Source organism: Coturnix japonica, chromosome 10 (assembly GCF_001577835.2).
Source record: "Coturnix japonica isolate 7356 chromosome 10, Coturnix japonica 2.1, whole genome shotgun sequence".
Lineage (NCBI taxonomy): Eukaryota > Metazoa > Chordata > Aves > Galliformes > Phasianidae > Coturnix > Coturnix japonica.
Genome location: NC_029525.1, coordinates 9,160,057 through 9,180,723, shown reverse-complemented (window position 1 = coordinate 9,180,723; position 20,667 = coordinate 9,160,057). Strand labels below are relative to the sequence as shown.

The following is a 20,667-nucleotide window of genomic DNA, read 5'->3' as shown; positions in this document are numbered from 1 at the left end:
GGCAACGCCATGATGACGTTACGCACGCTGGCACGCAGCTGCGTGATGACGCCCCGCCCCTCCGCAATGCAGACCAATCAGAGCGCCAGGCGCGTTCCCGCGGCCACGCGCGCCTGCTTTCAAACACTCAGAGCGGCGGGTTCGCGGCGCAGCTGAGCGCGGCCGGGGCGGAGCGGAGTGAGGCGGAGCTGCGGCCTGCTCGGCCCTGCTCGGCCCTGCTCGGCTCATCCTGTGCCCGGAGCCGCCGCTGCTCCGGCTGCTGGTTGGCACGCGCTGCTGTCGGTCAGGGCGGCGGGCGCAGGTTCCGTTGTCATGCGGAAAAGCGGCGGGGCCGCCGTTGTCGCGTTTCAGGGGGAAGCGGGCGGCCGGCTCTGCCCGCCTCTCAGGTGAGTAGAAGCGGCTGGGCCCGCGCTTAGGCCTCGTTTCGCTCTTCCACAGGCCGGGGGGAGGGCATGAGACTATGATACTATGATGATGATACTGATTGTACTGGAAAACAAATTCAAGTGAATTATGTGAGTAATGTGTACCATTACTTTCAAATAGACACTTGTCTGTTTGGCTCCTTGATTTATGAGCTTTTTGGAGTGATTTTCTTTCCTCTCCTTTTGCTCACGTGTGATATTTGCCTGTCTTGTGGTAGGTTTTCCTGGGTGCTGGAAAATACTGTTAGAGCACGATGTCCCTTGACTTTGATAGTGCAGCTCTACAAACTCAACATGAAGATGAAGACTATGACCAAGAGGACTATGCGAGAGAACAAGAGGTGAAAAGAAAGTTAATCTGAAGGCTTATGTATCTAGTATCCCACCATTCCTTGTCCTTTTCATTTTTTAACTTACCAATTATTCTTCTCAAGAGAATGTAGAACAGCGCAGGCTGTTTTACAAGAATGATGTAAAAACTGAAGAGATAAGAGCACTAATGAGCTCTGCAGTGCTGTGTGTACAGGCTGGAAGGCCTTGCTTATTTCTTGCCTAGGCAGTAGGTAGAACGCTAAAAGCTGCTGTCACCTGCCTTGTGCATTGTTCATAGCTTTTTCATGTACAGTAATTACTTAGCAACACCTGTAATCTGACCATCTGAGGAAAAAAAATGAAGAACCACTTCCTCATTCCCTATTCACTGCATCTACATGGTGGCCTTTCACATATCTTTTGTTAGGAAAAGAACTGTACCAGAAGATTTGCTGGAAAGATCACTAGGTTAATAAGTAGTCTGTGAAGCACTGTGGGGTGTAAGTCTGTGAATTTCTGTGCTGTGAACGAGTGACTTCTTTTGAATGAAGGAAGAAAACCAGAATTTTATGCTAGCAGCTTATTTAATATGTCTGCCAGACTTGAGTGGAATGCATGTTGTTTGTTCTGTTTCAGTTGCAACAGCTGTTGACAGACCTTCCCCATGATATGCTGGAGGACAGTGGAGACCAGCTCTCCAACTATTCGGACTCTAGCATTCAGGAGACTGAGGAGCAGTAAGGCCTTTTGTACTATATTAAAATTTATTTCTTAAGTTGTGCTTTTGAGAATAGAACCAAATCTCAACTAATCATAGAATCCTTAGAGCTGGAAATGGCCTTTAAAGATCATTTAGTCCAACTCCTCTACAATTAGTTGGGGTGTGCACAGCTAGATCATGTTGGTCAGGGCTTGATCCAGCCTTGCCTTGAAGGCTTCCAGGGATGGGGCATCCACCTCATCTCTAGGCAACCTATTCCAGTGCCTCACCACGCTCACAGTAAAAGACTTTGTCCTTATATCCAACCTAAATTGATCCTCTTTGAGCTTGAAGCTATTTTCACTTGTTCTGTCAGCACAGACCCTTCTAAAAGAGGTGTATGGAAAGCAATTTAAGTAAAAAGGTTGCTGTACTGCGGTACAGCTGGGGCTTTTTGGGAAGCAAGGTAGGCACCACTTAATTAAGTGAGCTGCTGTTGTTCTGTTGGTGTTTCTTGTTTGTTTTGTTTTTGTAAGTACCATAACTAAGCTTTTTGTCTTTTTCTAGATCACAGGAAACTAGAAAGCCTGATGGCAGGTGGTTGACTGATGCTCAAAATGTAAGCTTGTGTAAACTGAAATAATGAATAGTGACTGCTTGTCTATTATTTTGTCTCTATAGGTTACATATTAAATATTCTTTAAATTCACTAGAGAAGTAGTTTTACCATAGGCAGCATGCTCTGCTATACATTTGAAGTAGTTCTACCTTGAGAGTTGGTAAGAAAAATGTTGAGTTTTCAAAGAGCAAATTCTAACTCTCTTATTCATTCGTAGGGTTATGAGCAAGGACAAAATCTATACCCTGACCAATTCTTGCGTGACCAGCAAAATGACCACGTTGAAAAACATGCCAAGAATTGGAATGGCCTACATAACAGTGAACAGATGAAACATTTATATGATGTGAAAGAAGATTACACTGGCCAGAAGAATCAAGAGGATCCAGATGATATCTATCTTGATAGAGATGAATTTAATGATCCAGGTTGCTACCAACAGAACAATTTATATCATCTTCCTGAGAACTTCAGACCATACACTAATGGCCATAATCCAGAATTTAACAGTCCACAGAATCAAATAATAAACTTTCCTGATGCTCCAAAGGAACATTTTAAGGTATTTTAGAAACTGATGCATTTTTCTGACTTTGTAAAAATTTTCATAGGCTTTAGCTGCTGATAGTAATATTTCCACATACCTTTAATCTGTTATCATTTGAAACAATGATATGAGTAGTCAATTTTGCATGTTAAAACTGGGAAGTATTAAATATCTGAATTTTTATATGACCATGATACAATTTTTTTTCCCTCACATTAGCTGGCCAGAAGTCCATGAGGAGGAATGAATGTGTTGCACTGAAGTGTGTGCTTGCTCTGTTGAAAGTGATGGCTAAAGCAGAAGCCTTTGTTATGGTTTCTATCACAGTTGAATGATATACTGCATAGGATCTTGTAAATGAGAAGAGGAGCTGCTAAAGCTCTTCTTGATGTCAACCTGTAAAACAAAAAGGAAAGATATTTTAATGGAGGAATCTGCAGTTGTAGCTCTCATTTCTTTATTCTTATATATTGTCACAGCAGCCGTTTGTTACGTCTGAAGTTGTTAATGGCCAGTCAGCAGAATCTTACAAAGTAATATATAAACCATACCAAAATGATGGTCATAAAAAAAATCCAGTAACCCAAGAAGGAATGAGAAGAAATGAAGTGTTTGAAGATTTGCAGCATGAATACCCAGGCAGTGATGAAGGTAAGCAATTTCTACATAGACTTGAAATAGAATTGAAGCTTGTGTTAAAAGTCTACTGGAAATCAACAGCAGGTTATACGTATCAGATGCTGATATGTTGCTTTATTTTGGTCTGAGCAGTGGAGTTCAAATCCAACAGAGCAATCTGATCTAAATCAAACGTGAATGGAAAATAATGCGCTTCTCTGAACTGATAGCGAATTTGTCTCTGTGGAAAAGCTATATTGTGTCAAGAATTGCTTTTGATCCCAACTTAATTAATTGACTGCACTAACTTGTTGGTACACTCTGTTTGAACTTCTGGCAGATTCTTCAGAGAATATGCAGATTCTTCAACTTAAAGCTTTAAATAAAGCAAGAGAGAGACGAGTGGAGGAGCTTAATGAAAAGCTAGAAAAGAGTGCACAGCAGATTAGGTATTTGAGTCATCAGCTTTCAATGGTCACAGGTAAAATATTGTACTGATATCTGATTTTTATCCATGTCTAATGACTTGTTTATTCTGGTACCTTGACTTAGGTAGAATCTCTCCAAGAAATGAAGGTCTTCATAATCTTGATTTGGGATTTTACCCTTCTTTTCCATCACTCCTCACCACCCTCTCTGTGGAAAAGTTTTCCAGGGACAACTGATCTCAGTCTTCACTCCTTTAGTTTAAAACCATTCACCCTCATCCTATCACTGTCTACCCATGTAAAAAGTTGATTTCCATCCTGTTTATAATCTCCCTTTAAATATTGGAAGTCTGTAATGAGACCTCCCTGGAGCCTTTTCTTCTCCAGGCTGAACAAGCCCAGCTTCCTCAGGCTATTTTTGTTAGACAGGTACTCCAGCCCTCTGGCTATTGTCGTAACCCTCCTCTGGACTCTCTCCAAAGGCTCCACTCCTTATAGGGAAGGACTTCCAAAGTGATAAAAGCTATATTACAGATGAGTGGTTATTTTGGTCTCAGTTTTCATATAGGACTACACAAAGAAGGATCATTAGCATACAGAATTAATAATGTAATTTCTAGGACATTAAAGGGAGAGAATTTCTGCTGTCAACCGCTTTGATGCCTTGACTATTCCTTCAAAGGAATTGTTTCTCCATTTACAAGTTTTAAGTTTTAAGCACTAATTCCTTATGCTAACAGAATAGGACTCATTTTTGTGAGAGTTCTGAGTGTATAGTATCACTATCTATTCAGCTATCAGTGGAAGAAAGTAGTTGCTGGACAGAGCCTGACTCAGCTTCTCTGCTTATTGCCTACAGTATGAGATGGAAGGCTCATAGACAAGAGTTCTGTAGAGCAGGGATGTTGAACAGTCATGTTCCAGGAAGCTGCTGGGTGTTTGGCTGTGTTTCTCACAATTATTCTTCTCTCTAAAGATGAAAAGGATGGTTTGGCTGTTAGTCTTCATGAATCTCAAAAGCTCTATCAAAATGGAAAAGAACGGGAAGTGTATCTTGAAGGCCAAATAAAGGCACTTGAAACTCAAATTCAGACTCTTACAACCAATGAAGAACAGGTACTGTGCACGTTATTAAGCTGCTTATTGTGAAATATCTTTAGAGTATATTTGTAGTGCATTCACATTAAAAGTAAATGCTAGTGCTGGCATGCACTGCGTGATGATTGTAGGTGAATCAATGGGGCGTATTGGTGGAAAAATAGTTTGTATTAAAATCCAGAGATTATCAAGAACTTTAGCAGCTCTTGCACAAAAAAAACTGAATTGACACATGGAATATTGGAGCAAAGATGAAATAACTGTGAGCTACTCTAATACTATTCCTACAGATATTGAAGCAATCCAGAGTGGCAGAGGTAGCCATGGAAAGCATGCAGAAGCAGCTGTTAGAACTTCAGCGATCAGACACTCTTCAGCGAGCCAGAGAACAACATGATGCTATTGTTACAGCACTCAAACAGAAGCACGAGAAGCAAGTATTATCATTAGAGCAGAAACTTGATACTACAAAATCTGCACTACAGGAGCAGGTGAGAAATAATTATAGGGTACTGAGTGCTCTCCTGAGTGCTCTTGACTTATAATCCAAAGAGCTCCATATGGAAGGTGTTAACTGAAGAGGAATAAAATACTGTGTGAGTCTCAGTGTTAGGAAGGCTGTGTGATAATGTATTAAAAACATCACTAAACAGTTAGCAGTTACAATGGCCTATATAACAGATAAAAAGAAGTTTGTATTACCAGATGAGGCAAGAAATAATTGTCTTGGTGTCTCTCCTGAACATTCATCCTTTGCATAGTCTTTTCTTGAATTGGGTACCTGGGAATCTGGGAAAGAGAAGCACTACTTAGACTTAGTTTTATAATCATGCGACATGTGGTTATCTGATACACAGTAACGGTCTGTTATGCCATGAAATACAGAAGTTGTTCTGAAAGCAATGCCTACTGTTTATTTCCATGGAAACTACAGCACATACAAAGAGCACAATAACTGTTTGATAGAACAAATTCTCAGCTATCAAGTGCTACTTTGCAACATAGCCGCCACCATTAGCTATGTGTTTTTGCAGGTGATGAACTGCATGCAACTATGTCTTTTGCTTGTAAAAATCTGTTTTGGTGGAGGTGACTCACTGTTTTACAGATGCTTTGATGGCATTGCTCTGTTGTGGCAGTTATGACCATCCAGATCATGGCTTGTCTTTCATGTCACTGTTGTTACTGCTGAAATGCACCATTCACTGTGCTCACATCTACTGTTCTCCATAAGTGTTAAGCAAGTGTCAATGAATGTCACTGGGTGTGATTATTTTTTTTTTCTACATGGAGAAATTCAGTGACACACCTTTGCTTTATATGTTCTCCCATATCAGATGCCATTTTGCTCTACTGCCCCTCTTCTGCCATCTGTCACACGGTAACAAGATGTAATAGAATATTGGCAGGGAGGTTCAACCTCAACTGCTGTATCACCAACATCTGCCTCTGCTGTAAGCCCACAAAATAAAATAGATATTACTGTTAGAGCTGCCTTGTGTACTCAAACAGTGTACTCTAGTCAGACTTGCATCCATGTTTGTTCTTCTATGGGTATACTTACTGTTTCATAGTGGAAGCTTTGTTGCTCTGAGAGGTCACTTGTCTATCTTGGATGGTTCAGTGTTTGTTGCATGAGTTAACATATCTTTTTCTTCCTAGAAAGAGCTTTGCCAAAATCTAGGAGAACGTGTTAAGGAGCTTGAGAAAATGCTGGAAGAAACCAAATGTGAAAAAACTGAAATTATAAATCGATTGACAAGAAGTCTTGAGGAAAGCCAAAAACAGTGTGCAAACTTACTGCAAACAGGTAAGTCTTTTGCTCACATGATATCTTTCCTTACAGAAACAACTAAAGCTTGACATTGCAAATCTGTGTTCAACATCAAGCTAAATGTATAATGGACCACTAAACAAATGAGTAATGTTTTCTATGTCTTGTATGCCGCATATATGTAAACTAACTTTTGGACTAAATAACAGCCACTTACTCTCATCTAAGTTTTTATGTATTTGTTGGACTCTGCCAATATGTTATGCTACCATTGATGCTTTCTTCATTTAAGACTAGTTTAAGAAATACTTTAGTGTTATCTGATGTGAATTGGTCGATAATCTGGATCAGCACAGTGCTTCAAGTAGCTGATATATCTGCACGTACATGGCAACTTCAGTCTTTACATGCTTAGTACCTTGTACTATAAGCACATTTAAAACATATCCAATATTAAATCAGTGGAAGCTTGGGTAGCCAATTATCTTGTGTTGTTAAAATCTATTTATTCATTTTTCTTACATGCCTTTTTGTGTTTCCTTTGAAGTAGATGTCTGCTCACAAATTCTGTAATTGAAATAAGTAAAATCTGGTGGAGGAAGATACAGCAGTTGCTTTTAATTTGGGGGAAGTTTAAGTATTGACAACCACAATGTTGTTTTACTAGCTAAGTTTTTGTGAAGCAGAGTTCTACTGTTATTCAATAAAAAAATTCAGTATGAATTGCCATTCCAAATACAAGTGCTTAAGAAACTGCTTTTTGACAATTTATATCTGTAGGAACAGTTTATAGAATTTTCTGCTCATTATGTATATGTCTTTTACCTTCCATTAGTTATGGAAGTATTTTAATAGTCCTTTCCTAGAAAGCAAACAAGTTGCTGAAATGCTTTTCTTTCCAGATCCTGGCTTTAAGTGTATGTTCTGCTAGAGAACTGTGGTAATCTGGAAGAAAAGTCTCTCCAGAGAGAGCATGGTGGTGAGGATGGAAGAAGAGAAAAAACCTATTAGATCTGTATTATGTAGAAACTATATAAATGATTTTTAAGAGTGTAATTGCCAGCTGGAAAATCATCATGACTTTTTCCTCCGTGCTTTATGCATCAAATGCCTTACACCAATAGTAAATTGGCAAACTCATAAAACAAAGAAACACAGAAAGCAAAACTTTGGCACATCTCGCTTCTCATGGTAGTTTTAAAGCTGCAATAAAAATTAAGTCAGCATATTTCCCAGAGCTGAAAACAAATTGTCACTTAAATTGGAGAGCAGTAGAAGCCCAAGTTCACCTGTTTGGTGCAGTGTGTATTCTTGCCTTGTTCTTTGTGGTCTTTCTTGCATGTTTATGCTTTGCTGTTTTTCTTTTTTAATTTCTTCCCTGCAATAGGCTCAATACAGGAGGCAAATCAGTTACGGTTTCAGTTGCAACAAGCTCAGTCTGCGCACATGATAAGCAATAACCTGAACAAGGCTTTGCAGGTTAGTTTCTTTTCTTAAATATTTATCATTTAATTAGATTTGATTTTAGGAGGGGTGAGCATTATAGCTGGTGGTTTCAAATATACATGTATATAGGTACAAGTCTGATATTGTGTGTCTGACCTGCTTATAGAAAAGGAAGAACATAAATTCAAAGTGTTGGGAATGTCATAAGTTGGCCTGTAGGGAAGACTGTGGGTTTTATTTTCTGAAATTTTTTGTTGTGCCATCAAGAAGGAATGTTAAGGAGTCCTCAAATTCCACTGGAAGTCTGTGTTTCCAGTTCAATCAGTGGTTTGTTTAAATCTGTCATCTTAAAGCAAGAAATCCTAGTAGGTACTGGAGTAATGAACTGTATATGTTTTTTGTATGACAAAATGAACGACAGAAATGAACAGACAAAGAAAGATGCAGTAACATTTAATATCATGTATGAACTATAAGATGAACAGAATGTGCTGAGCAACAGAAGATATTCACTGATTTTGTTTGTAGTTGTTGTATGTTGTGCTTTCCTATCAAAATGATTGGTTTTAAAAAGGAAAAAGAAAGTAGATCACTCAAGAAAATTACAACTGGCATATAGAAAGAATAACTGCATGTATCTGTTTTCTTTTTAAGAGTTGTTGTCTTAATACATTTAGTTGGAGTTTCTCTATAATTTTTTTTGTCCCTTCGTTTAAGGAAGAATTAACGGAATTGAAGGAAGAAATAACGTTGTATGAATCTGCTGCCAAGCTTGGAGTGTTTTTGAATGATGCAGGTGGAGAGCTGCATACGAACCTCAGTGATTCCTGTGTAGATTTGGGGATTAAAAGAGCCACCATGAATAACTCAAGGTTCTGCAGGTACTGAGTGATTCTTATTGGGAGGAAAAAAAATAAAATCTAAAGTCTTCCATAATTTACACAAATAATACGTAAATTCAATTTTTTTACTTCCTATTTTTTTTCTTTTGTAATAGTGCTTGTGTCCCCAGGGAACTGGGGAAATAAGAATTTGAACTAAAAGTGTACATCGAATGCCTCGTCTCTGCTTAATGCATACTCAGGTTTCATAAGGACTGTGTCATTGCTCTTGGAGTGCAATTCATTTCTTTTTTTTTTTTTGGTTTTTACCATGAGAGTTCAGTGGAAAGCATTTAACGTGTGCAACAAAGTAAGGAGGTTTTTCACTTGTGATGCCTAAGAAGCAGTCTGTTGCATGGTATAGGAGACTAGTGTTGTGTCCTTCAGGACTTGAACTCTGCTTCATTAAATCTTATAAAATCTGAAATATGTCATAGGGAATGTAGCAATCTACTTGAGTAATTGATCTGCATATGGAGTGCCACTGAATTTCTCAACAATATCTTTACCTGTGGAAAAATTTGATTTTCCTGCTTGCATGGATTATGCTCACCAGTAACTATTTTACCAATTGTATGGATTGTGTGCATGGATTTGCTCAGAGATTCCACGTGACTACTTAATACCCAAGTTGTCTTTATAGCGAGTCATCTTGAAGTACTTTGTGTCATGTGAGAATGGATCTTCTGGGGGTAACAGTGGAATGTGCATGAATGACAGCTTAACGAAAAAGCACTTCACTTTTGTTTTCATGTTCTCTCATTCTTTTTACTCCTGCCTCTTAGAACTCAACTTCTGTGTTTATGGTAGTATCAGTTGCTTTTCTTGTTAAGACTGACTTCTGGATAAAGTGTTTTGTCTTCCAAACTCTGAACTGTTTATTTTTTCCCTAATAGTATAATACAGAACAGAGACACGGATAAAGAACTCTCTAAAGATGAAATTATTGTGGAATTAAAAGCTGAACTGGAACGCTTATTGAGCAGTAATAAAATGAAGAGAAACCAGGTTACTCAATTACAAAATGATCTTAAAGATTGCCAGAAGAACTTAGAGGAATTCAAGCAGTTGTTGAAAGAAGAAAAAGCATCAAAAGTGTCGGAGGTTTGTTCTTTCCCATATTTTTCAAGACTTTGTAATTTGTACTGTGGTTTAGTAAACCAGACCAACATTAAAATTTCTTATGAAAATAGGTGGGGAAAAAAAAAGTGAAAGTTATGTAACAATTCATAACAATTAAATAGATTTGGCTTTCATCCTAAGGGAAATATTAATATTTTGGTGATACCTTGTTTCCTCTCTATGGTAAGAAAGAGAGAAACTGGATTGGGCAGAATATGTCTTTTTAAGTGAGTTCTGATACAGTGACCCACTTGCCTGATAGTGCATAATAGCCACTGTACTTTTTGGATTAAACCTAAATTTCACTGGGGCCAGTAGGTTTCTTTCTCCCAAAGACTTTTTATTTCTCTGAGAGCTGATGGTGTCATTGATGGGATGTAAAACAGATTGCTTTCTCATGGCATTTGCTCTCTAATTTGATCAGTCCTATCATGAGCTGCCTACTGAAGAAGCATGGACAGCTGGCTGAGGAAAGGTGATTGTTCCCCACCTAATCTACCACTGTAAGACCCCAGCTGCAGTGTTGCATCCAGCTATGGTACCTGAAGCACAAGAAAGGCTTAGACCTGTTAGAGTGGGCAACAGAAATGTTCAGAGAGCTTGAGCACCTGTGTCTGGAGCTTTTCTTTGAAGAAAGGCTGAGAGAGCTGGGGTTAAGCCTAGAGAAAGGAAGGCTCCAAGGGGGCCTTATTGCAGCCTTTCAGTACTTAAGTGTTGCTTATAAGAAGGATGGAGAGATTTTTGCAAGGGCATGTAGTGTAGGACAAGAGATAATGTTTTGAGTTGAGAAAATAATATTTAAGTTACGTATAAGGAAAAAAAATTCTTTGCTTTATGATGTTTGCAAGGCACTTGAACAAGTTGCTCAAAAGTTGAGGATGCCTCATCCCTGGAAGTATTCAAGATCAGTTTAGATAGGGCTGATTTAGTGGGAAGTGTCCCTACCTGTGGCAGGGGTTGGACTAGACGATCTTTAAAGGTCCTTTCCAACTCAGACAAATCTGTGGTCCATGAAAAAAAACTCTTTAATGTTGTGTATCTCTTGACCCCGTGATTAATGTGAACTCTACATTACAATTTGCACTTTTGTAATGTGTGTTCTGACCTGGATGTGGGGGACAGAAATACGGTTTGCTTCATGGGTGTAGTCTCTCAGCTGGTTAATAGCAGTCAGCTAACAAATACAGTATCAAGTATATACTTTTTAGAAATAGCATTATGAAACTTTTAAAGAGTAACAGTGATACTGTTACTGCCCTGCAGTACTTCTTTCTTGATTTTGTTTTCTCTAAGTAAGATACAGTTGTAATTCTTTAAGGAATCTGTTTCTAGAGTGTGTGTACCTTGAAAGTTATCATCTTAATTTTATTTTTTAGCCAGTGACAAATCAAAACGACCGGTCACCGAAGCATCCATTAGTTTCTGATGATCTTAAGGAAGAAGTTTTGAGACTCAGAAAGGCAAATGAAACTTTGCTTAGAGAAGTTCAGGTAAGACAAAAATGCTTTGAATTCCTATTAAAAACAAACAAATAAACAAAAAAAACACCTACAATTATAGAAGGTGCCTTAAAACTCACCAGCTACTTGACTCCTTTATGTGCAGAACCACGCTTTGACTATTGAAGAACTGAAAAAAAATGAGGAAAAACTGAAAAGCTCAAACCAGGATCTCTGCTGTCAGATGAGAAAGATGGTTCAAGAATTTGATGAGGATAAACAAGAAGCCATTGACAGGTTAAGTCCATTAACACTGTTTAGTTTCTCTTGTGAACTTTGATCCTGCATGTGATCATGAGGAGAGTCTGCTCTGGAAATCTAGCTTCTTTCTTAAACAAAAGCTGAACCCCATTTTGAAGAGGAAGAAATATAGGCAGTGTTTTCCTTTCTTGAAATCATAGGTGTGAAAGAACGTATCAGCAACACCATGAGGATACAAAAGCCCAGTTTGAGAAAGACATGATGCAGAGGTTTGCTGCAGAAAGACAGCAGCTTATTGAAGGTTATGAAGAGACAGTCTTGCAGCTGAAGTAAGCATTTTCAGTTTTTTTCATTGCTGTGAAATGTTTGTACTTCATGTCAGGCCCTTAGTGCTTTTAAAAATGCTCTTTCAAAGTGGTTAATATCCTGTGAGTTTAAAGATGGATTGCTGATGTCTGATTTGTACCTTAAAGGGCTACTATAGAGGAGCTGAACAGAGAGATGACCACAGTGAAGGAATGTTACATAGCAGTTTGTGGTGAGAAGGACACCTTGGAAACTACTTTAAGACAGTCGTTTGCACGTGAGCAGCAGATAAAAGAAGATAAGGTATTAATGCATCATATCATATTAGAGTGTTTTTAAGGTTAATGCACTCTTGTGTATTACAACTTTGTAATTGTTCAGGGCAGAGAGTTGATTTAAATTACAGTGTTGGTAACTCTTTCTGCAGCTACTCCTTTTCATGTAGTTGTCCTTCCCTAAAATGTTGGCTCCTAAAGATAGGTCATTCACTGGTAAAGGTTTGCTTTAACTGTTTTATTTTATTATTATTATTATTTTAATTACTGGTGTTTTTTGTTCTAGCTCAAGAAACAGCTTTTAGAAGAAAAAGAAGAGTCACTTAAAATTCTGAGAAGTGAGCTTGAGGAGAGATATAATAATTCTATGACTGAAGCAAAGAGGCAGTGGCAGAAAGAGAAAGAAGTGCAGATTGAGAAGGAAATTACAATTGTAAAAGCGTGCTGGGAAAAAGAAGAAAAAGAGGTGTGAAGCTGGGGATTTCAAGTTTTTGTTGATTTAACTGAATGAATTTATTTATTTTTTGGAAAAGGATTATATGTATATGTGGTAGTCTTATATATTGTTCTTCTGGCGTTTGAAGTGGTTGATGAGGGTCTGTTGTTTCAGACTCCTCTGAAGTCTGTAGGTTTTACAGCTGATTGTGATCTTTGGAAAATTAGGCTTTATAAAGTAATACTGCAGAATGTCATCACGGATGTAACATACTGAAGTTCTCTATCCTAATCAGAGGGTGAATAGTTTGGCTTTCTATTCTGTTGGGCTCTGTCCTACTATGGAAGTCCGTTTGCACATCTTTCCCCATGGAGGCTAGGTGGGAGAAGGAAGGAAAATAGACAACTCCTTCTATACCAAATGCATAGTGAAGGTGTAATTTGGAGGGTGCAGGAGGGGGGGTCAAGGGTGGGAATGTGGGGTCCAGCTAAGGGTTTAGGTTTTGATGCTCTTCAGCAATGCTTTGTTTGTTAAATACTATTGAAATTCTATTTCTAATTGAATGCTGCGGAAGAATGTCTTAAATCTATATAGATATATATTTTTTCCTAGAAGAGAGAAGACATCATTGCTAAGAGAGAAAGAGAATGGCAAAGTAGGCTGGAAGAAATTAAAAAAACTGTGTGTGAATGTAAGGACTGCGGCAGCCAAACAGATAGAGTAACGTGTGTGAGTGATGCTTCAACTGAAGAGTTAGCAAAGGTTGTTGAGGATCAGAAGCTGCAGATCCAGAAGGCTTTGAAGGAAAAAAAGGCCTCTGAAGAGGCCTTAAAAGAACTTGAAATAAAACTTGAAAGTAAATACCGTAAACGTCTTGCCAGCCAGGTAACAAATGATTATCCTGTTTGCCTGGATTTCATGTAACTCGTATGTGCTAATATGCTGAATGGGTCTAGTTACATGAACCACTGAGTCACCTTAACTTTTTTTTTTCCTTAGAAAATATGCTTTTCCTCTAATTTTCTTCAAGCTCAGTAGTTGATATTTCATATATTAGATATAAGAATTAGAATCATATAACTTTTTTCATAGCTCTGATTTTTTACTTAGCACTTGACCACAGCTGGTTGAGCTGTTCAGGACTTTTGAACATAACTGAGGAAAGTTACATTTTGTTTATATTGTTTTAATGGAAAGAAAATAGTTTAATCCTCATCATTTTGGAATCTTCTTTTGCATCTGGAAATCCATCAGATGCAGCTAGTCTGATTGTATTGCTTCCTTTAAACATAAGCAGTCCTAACTGAACTCTTGTTTTTAATCTGTTTATAGGTTGAGGCAGCTTTAACCCAAGCACGTGCCAGATCACTGCAGGAATTAACAGACCTCAAAGAGTACAAGGTAAATACAGAGACAGGACAAGAAAAGCAAACAAGGGAACAGAAAGAAACTGCAGCAGAGCTTGTAACAGAAAATAAGTGTCCTTCTGAATGGGATTTCCTGTCCTGTGTCCTGTGTCGAATGGGTGAATGAGTGTGTACAGGGAATCACTAAGGAATGATGTTTCTAATATAGTCTTACACTGATATTTTTTTTCTACTTTTGCATTAATGATGATGTTTTTATTAAAGGCTGTAGGAACTTATCAGTGAGCGGTAATGTTCTGTATATTTGATATAACGACTCTGTTTTACTTGTTAACCAGTTGGCTTTGGCTTTCTCTTCTGATGAAGAAAAAAGGAAGAATGAACGTGAGAATACAGAGAAGTCTGAATTGAGAATTAGAGATCTTGAGGAAAAGGTAGTTTCTCTCAAAAAAGAATTGGAGCTAAAAGAAGAAGAAATCCCTGTGACTATCAAAGCAGCAGTAGCAAAAGCCCGTGCTCAGTGGAACAAAGAAAAGCAAGAAGAAATTGCACAAATACAAGAGCAAAATGAGAGAGACTACCGATCATTCTTAGATGACCACAGAAACAAGATTAAAGAGGTACTTGCAACAACAAAGGAGGATCTTGCAAAGCAGGTGGATGATCTCTCTGCTCAGAAGGAGGCAGAAATGAAGATGTTACTAGACCAAAAGCAGCGAGAGTGGGAGGCTCAGGAAGCAAAGAGACTTCAGGATGAAATTAATCGGTATGAGGAGAAGACTGTGGTTGAGCTTGAGTGTTTGCTGAGAGAAGTCCATGAAGAGTTTGTTAATAGCACCTGTAGTCAACGTTCTTGGGAGGAGAGGTATTCTGATGCTCCTGTTGAATTAAATCATCAGTGCAAAGACAAACTGAAGGCACGTCTACAAAAGGCCTACAGAAGAACAGTTTATAAAATTCTGGCAAAGCATGAACAAGAGTGGAAAGAGGTAATGTTTCAGGGAATTATGAATAATGTGAGAAAACGGATGAATGATTCATACCTTTTTCCTTCTCACTATGTAATATTCGCTTGATCCAAAGAATTATAGAATCCATCAATTGCAGTCATTTGTAATGAGTCCTTTAGAACTGTCTGAGAGGGTGAGATCCATGGCCAGCAGTTTAAAGGATATGGCAAGGTACAGTTGTGAGACTCTGTGTCTGTAGTAGAAGACAACCAGGTTAGGAGTGAGATTTATTTTTTTTAATGCCCACATTGATTGGTTAAGGATGTACATCAATGGTCTTAAGTTAGGAGCATCTTAAAAACTCATAGTGGCTACTTAGGTATGTAGTCCTGTGATTCAGGAATTTCTTTCTGTGTGTCAGAGCAAACAGGCAAATAAATGGAGGTATTCCTCTGTCGTTCAGTGGAACCCAGAACTGTACAGTAGTGATTGGATATCACATTTCTATTGTTAACTCATCTTCAGGGATGCATGGCATACTTTTGGCTGGTCTTTTGACTTTCTGTGGAGGCAGTTAAAGCTAATTTTAAAATAATGCAAATTTAAGCGTGCATCTGATCTGATGCAGGATATTTGAAGCCCTGCCCATACTTTTTAGCTTCCTGGAATGATATCCATTGCTGTGCCTTCTGTAGACTTTTCAGTATTCTGTTCTGACTCAGCTGCTGTCTGTGAGTCAAACTCTGGGTGTTATCAGGTAGTGCTATTTCACAGGATTATGCTTAGTAACCATCCTCTATGCAAGAGTACTCATTTCCATTGCTGTTCAAGCTGCTTTCTTCAGTTCTAGTTCAAGACTAATACCGTTGGAATGCAAGAAACAGAGCCAATAGAGTTGTGTTGCTTGTTCATCTTCATCCTAGCTTTAATAAGTAGTATGCTGCAGAACATGGTGTTTGGCTCTTTGCTGGATTTTCAGACAGTGTTCTTTCAATTGCAGAAAACTGAAGAGCTACTGAATAATGCAAATAAAGAAGTGTGCCCCTGCATGCAGGGTGGCAGTGGAGAAACTGGGGACATGGCAAGATCTCCTTTGTCCAACCTTGGACAGCAAACAGAAACACAAAGAAGGCTGAGAAGGCATAAAAGTGGAACAGGTGGAGGTATGGAGTTTGTTTTCACTCTGTCAGAGCTGTATGTTATCTAACTAACCTTAATAGTAGCACTGAAGCTGCGAACATTTGAATGATAGAGGGAGATGCCGTTGTTCTGACGGTAAGGTTGTAGATGGGGGAACAGTTGCACCTGTGGTGATTGAAGGTTTGTATGCAAGCCAGTGCTGAGCCTGGTGAGCAGGGTGCAGACCAAATGGTGTCTTGGAGCAGGTAAGTATTAAAGCAGAGCTTTGAAGCCCCAAATCTCCTGCTTGCTGCAGCTGTCAGCCAATACAAGGAACCGTGCCTTTGCATCAAGGGCATTGTTATGTCAGGAATGATTCTTCAGCTGGCACAGTAGTTTTTCCAGTTCTTTTGTGGAGGAGTTCAGTTGCTGAGGAAATGTGAATCCCCTAGGCGATGCTTCTCTCCTCCTCCTCCCTGCTCCCATCTCCCTCCCAACCCTTGAAACGTGCTGATAGTTGTGCACTGTAGCTTTTCCCAAAGCAGTCCCATGCACCATAGCAAGAGTGGGGGCTGTGTAGCTCAGGAGGAACTTCATGGGAGGCACTGCAATGTCTCTGGGGCTTTCAGTTTAGTTTGAGTTGTTGTGCAACCAAAAAACATAAAGGGAGAAAGCCCAAGAGAGTCTTTGGCTTTGTGCCTATACCGCGGCTTGAATTTCTTCACCACCAAAATAACAAACCATCTATTAAATGCAAAACAATGCAGGCAGCGCAGCCCTTCTGCCTCTTGAGCTCCCTGTGCTGGCTATAGAAAGCAGCCGTTGCTCCCCTGGAAGTAGCCCAGTCTATGTAAATTTCTTAAGTTAACTCAATGCAGCCGCGTGTGAGTCTTCCCAGCTGGGTGAGTTTCCTTCAGCTGACTCCAGCAGGCCCTGTTTGGCTGTTGGCTTTAAACTGAATAAGTAAGGGGATAGATAAGTGGCAGTTCAACCTCCCAGTGTCGTATTGCTGCCTGTTTTGAGACCTCTGCATGTGACTGTTGATGGGAGCGTGCTGAGGCTGTGACTTGATTGGAGCTGCTGCAGGTTCTGTAAGTGGCATCCAGGCTCTTGTGATTACTTAAATTGGACTCATATACAGTATACTCCCTTAGCATAGGGTGGAAATAGCAAGGTTGGGTTTGATTCATTTGGGACCCTTGATTCATGAGTCACTTCTAGTGCTTGTTGTTTTAGATCAGCAAGGTGCAAAAAAGATCCTTTGGTCTCAGGAAGTTTTGTGTTGTGAACACTGTAGCCAGGAGCTGGAAAAGAAAGAGACTGTGTGCGAGGACTTGAAAAGAGAGTTGGAGACAGCTCGCAGGCGTCTTCATCTCTCAGTGAGGGAGCAGAGGGCAATGTCAGAGCAGGTCCAAGGTAAGGGTGGTGAATCAGAAAGGAAAGCTATGAATGTCTTGGCTGGACTGGCTGTGTTTATCTTCTTTCTTGCTTGATACAGTTTTCTGTGGATGTTATGGTATGTGCGCATGAGTACTTTAGCAAAATGAAATGGAAACCATTGTTTTCCTGGCTGTAAACTGGGTCTTTCCTTTGGGCCCCGCAAGTTTATGGTTTGCTCAGGCTAAGTCCTGTGGGTTCATTTACTTAAGCTTCTGCAAAATGTGCTGTTTGATTCCTTCCTGCTTGTCCCTGCCTTAGCTGATTGTTTACTGGTGTTACTTGTTGACATTAAGGTCTTCTACATTAAAGCAGTGATGTTTTATGTTGAGCTTTGCTTGAATGCTGGGAAGTACATTATTTTATGGTTCATTACTGGCTTTTCTAGAAAACGAGAAGCTTGTGGAATGTCTAATTGCAGAAAACACTGAGATGAAGGCTAAACTGAAAGACGTGGGCACATCACCGAGGTATTTCAAAAAACAGTGTAAACAAGGGCATGATTCTAAGATCTAGGCTGCTCTTATGCCATGTGACTTGTATGATTTTTCAGGTTGCTGTCCAAGGGAAGTGTCTCAAAAGCCTGTTCATCCTGTGGCTCTGTGAAAGGGCTGGAAGAAATGCGTGCTCAGTACATTAAATCTGTAAGCAAGATAAAAAGTAAGTACAGTGGGTGTGTGGCTGTGAGCAGGAGGTTGGCTGATAAATGTGGGCCCTCACTGCCTTGCTGCAGGTCTACTCAGCAGTCCTTTTGGTGGTGTTTCTCTCTCCCCTCTGTGTCAGAGCTGTCCCTAATGAAGGATGTTTCTGTAGGTGACATGCTGTGTTATATCCGTGAAAGTAAGGAGCGAGCTGCTGCGATGATTAAAGCAGAGGTTCTCAGAGAGCGCCAGGAGACGGCACGGAAAATGCGGAAGTACTACTTGACGTGTCTTCAACAGCTTCTTACTGACAATGGGAAACAGGAAGGGTAAGCTCCAGCATGAGTGGATATCTTTGGTTTTGAAAGAGTAATGTCAACTTGAGTATAACATTGTTTGTCCAATAGCACTGTTCATTCTATGTTGGCGCAAGTGTTACTCTGGCCTGATCTGATGAGACCGGTGTGGAGTTGCCGCTGAGCTTGCTGACAGAGGATTGCTGGGCTGTCTGACACCTTGTCCTCAGTATTCTTTGTCTTTTCTTGTTGTTACCTTTATGTAAAATGCCGCGTCTGGAGATCTTTAATTTTTGTTATGTTCTCTGGTTATCGGCAGAGCTGAAAAGAAAATAATGAACGCTGCCAGCAAGCTTGTTACAATGGCTAAAGGGCTGGAAACCCCTCTTCGACACACATTGCATTGCAAAACTACCCACTCAGGTGTGTTGGCTTATTTATCTGCTTCTTTACTGTGTAGATGTATATTGCTCTTAGTAACAAAAATGTAGGTGTCTAGGGAGGTACAAGGTATTTACGAGCTTGTGTATGGATTGGTAAACATAGGCTGCTTATTTTGAGAATGCTGATTGACCTATTTTTTAAATGGTCCATTATCTCTTCCCTCTTCCATTATTAATTTTGCTTTCATTTGGTCTGTTTTCTTCTCTGCTGTTCCAGCTCTGCTCTTAAATTCTGACCTGCCAACTGGAGTAGAATACTCAAAAAGAGATTGCCTGTCTCAGTCTAGGCCAAACCATAAGGAAAGCAAGTCTTGTGGCAAAAATACTACTGAAGAAGCTAATGATAAAGTTGGTCGGAAATACAAACCACGTGACTTGAGACAACAATTTGGTGCAAGACAGACTGAAACACCACACATGCTTCATGAAACAGATACTTCAAATGTTCAGAATAGGAATATTTATAAACATCTAGTTAATGATGGAAGAGATGGTCTGTCAAAGTTTCTTCCAAATGTAGATGGAAGAGAAGGAAAATACAGCCCCATCATAAACCTAGACAAAGAACTCTCATGTGCAACTGGTAATATTGCTCATCTGAATGTCCCTCAGTTTGCTTGTCAAGGACAGTTAGATAATATAGATGCAGCCAGACTTAAAAATGGCTCTGTCATCCCAGGGTCAACTCGTCACGTGCTTAAGAGTAAAAATGAGAGAACAGCCTTGAAAGAAGATGAGTGTATCCTCTCACTTGGGACCTGGCAAACTACATATGAAAGAATTCAGGACTTTGATTTTCAAAGCACTCCTCAGAGGGATGAAGGAAACTGCAGTGAATGGAGTTCTGCAAGTGGAAGCTTGCATCTGGATGGTTCTGATAAGTCTGCAGTGTATTCTGAAGAAAAGCCCAGCACTAATGAACAGAGGCAGAGTGTGTACTGTGAGGAATCATTTTCTGCTGGAGATGAAAATTTTGGTGGTACTTGGAGAGAATTCACTAATGGCAATGTCAAAAATTTTAGTGTAAAAAACAGAGCTGTAGTTTACAGTAGAGACCAACTGAGGTCAAACTCAGATCATATTTCATCTCTTGGGTCTGACAAATCAAAGTCTGCCAACACATGAACTAATATGCTGCCAATCTGAAGTACAGGAAAATGCTGCAACAATACTTGGGAAAGAATGGCATGGGATCCCCAGTCTCTTCAGCAAGGCACTGATTCTGATAGCCCACTTGAAATAAAAAATAAAACAGAAAGCATCTTGAACCAATATTACTGATAACACTTTTTTCCCTTCAAAGTGAATATAAATGGAAGCGTGAAGAAAGGAAATGACCCTGTTTTAATGGGTCCATTTCATGACCTCTGTTACAGTTGGAGACTGTTTCATGAATTCTATGCAATCACTTGAAATATTAATGTAGACTTTTTGTTTACCTCTGTAACAATGCTTTCATAGCTGTTCATAGTGTATTATATGCTTTTATTAAAAATCTATTTTTATATTAAATGAAGTGTATGATGTTTCATAAAACCTTTTGTCCTTGCACAAAAAGTTTGTTCCTTTTGTTCCTTGCGTAAAACCTTTTTGATCTTTTGCACCTATTGTCGTGCGTGGTAACCTTTTGAAACAGTTATGAATACTCCTTCAGAGCTCGATGAGAGGTGTTGTTTGAAATGAGTTTTTCAATTGACTTCTCTATTTTGAGGGACTCTCTCTAGACC

General features: G+C 39.4%; 1 protein-coding gene across 5 annotated transcripts; it reads left to right on the top strand.

Annotated features, from left to right (window-relative positions):
- The first annotated feature begins 152 nt into the window (after positions 1 to 152).
- Positions 153 to 20,452, top strand: CEP152 (centrosomal protein 152). Of its 5 annotated transcripts, none has more exons than XM_015873019.2 (28): positions 153 to 386; positions 644 to 766; positions 1,374 to 1,474; positions 2,005 to 2,056; positions 2,274 to 2,618; positions 3,086 to 3,254; positions 3,562 to 3,702; positions 4,626 to 4,765; positions 5,038 to 5,238; positions 6,410 to 6,557; positions 7,909 to 8,000; positions 8,685 to 8,848; positions 9,745 to 9,952; positions 11,347 to 11,460; positions 11,576 to 11,706; positions 11,871 to 11,999; positions 12,144 to 12,279; positions 12,538 to 12,717; positions 13,300 to 13,572; positions 14,020 to 14,088; positions 14,393 to 15,043; positions 16,005 to 16,167; positions 17,360 to 17,539; positions 17,949 to 18,030; positions 18,114 to 18,220; positions 18,374 to 18,530; positions 18,817 to 18,920; positions 19,158 to 20,452. In XM_015873019.2, exons 2-28 carry the CDS (start codon positions 680 to 682, stop codon positions 20,063 to 20,065), a joined length of 5,232 nt encoding a protein of 1,743 aa, XP_015728505.1. In that variant the 5' UTR covers positions 153 to 386; positions 644 to 679; the 3' UTR covers positions 20,066 to 20,452. The 5 variants fall into 5 exon arrangements, with proteins under 5 accessions (XP_015728505.1, XP_015728504.1, XP_015728503.1 ...); XM_015873018.2 differs by having other exon boundaries at positions 3,083 to 3,254; positions 13,303 to 13,572; XM_015873017.2 differs by having other exon boundaries at positions 3,083 to 3,254.
- The last annotated feature ends 215 nt before the right edge of the window (positions 20,453 to 20,667 follow it).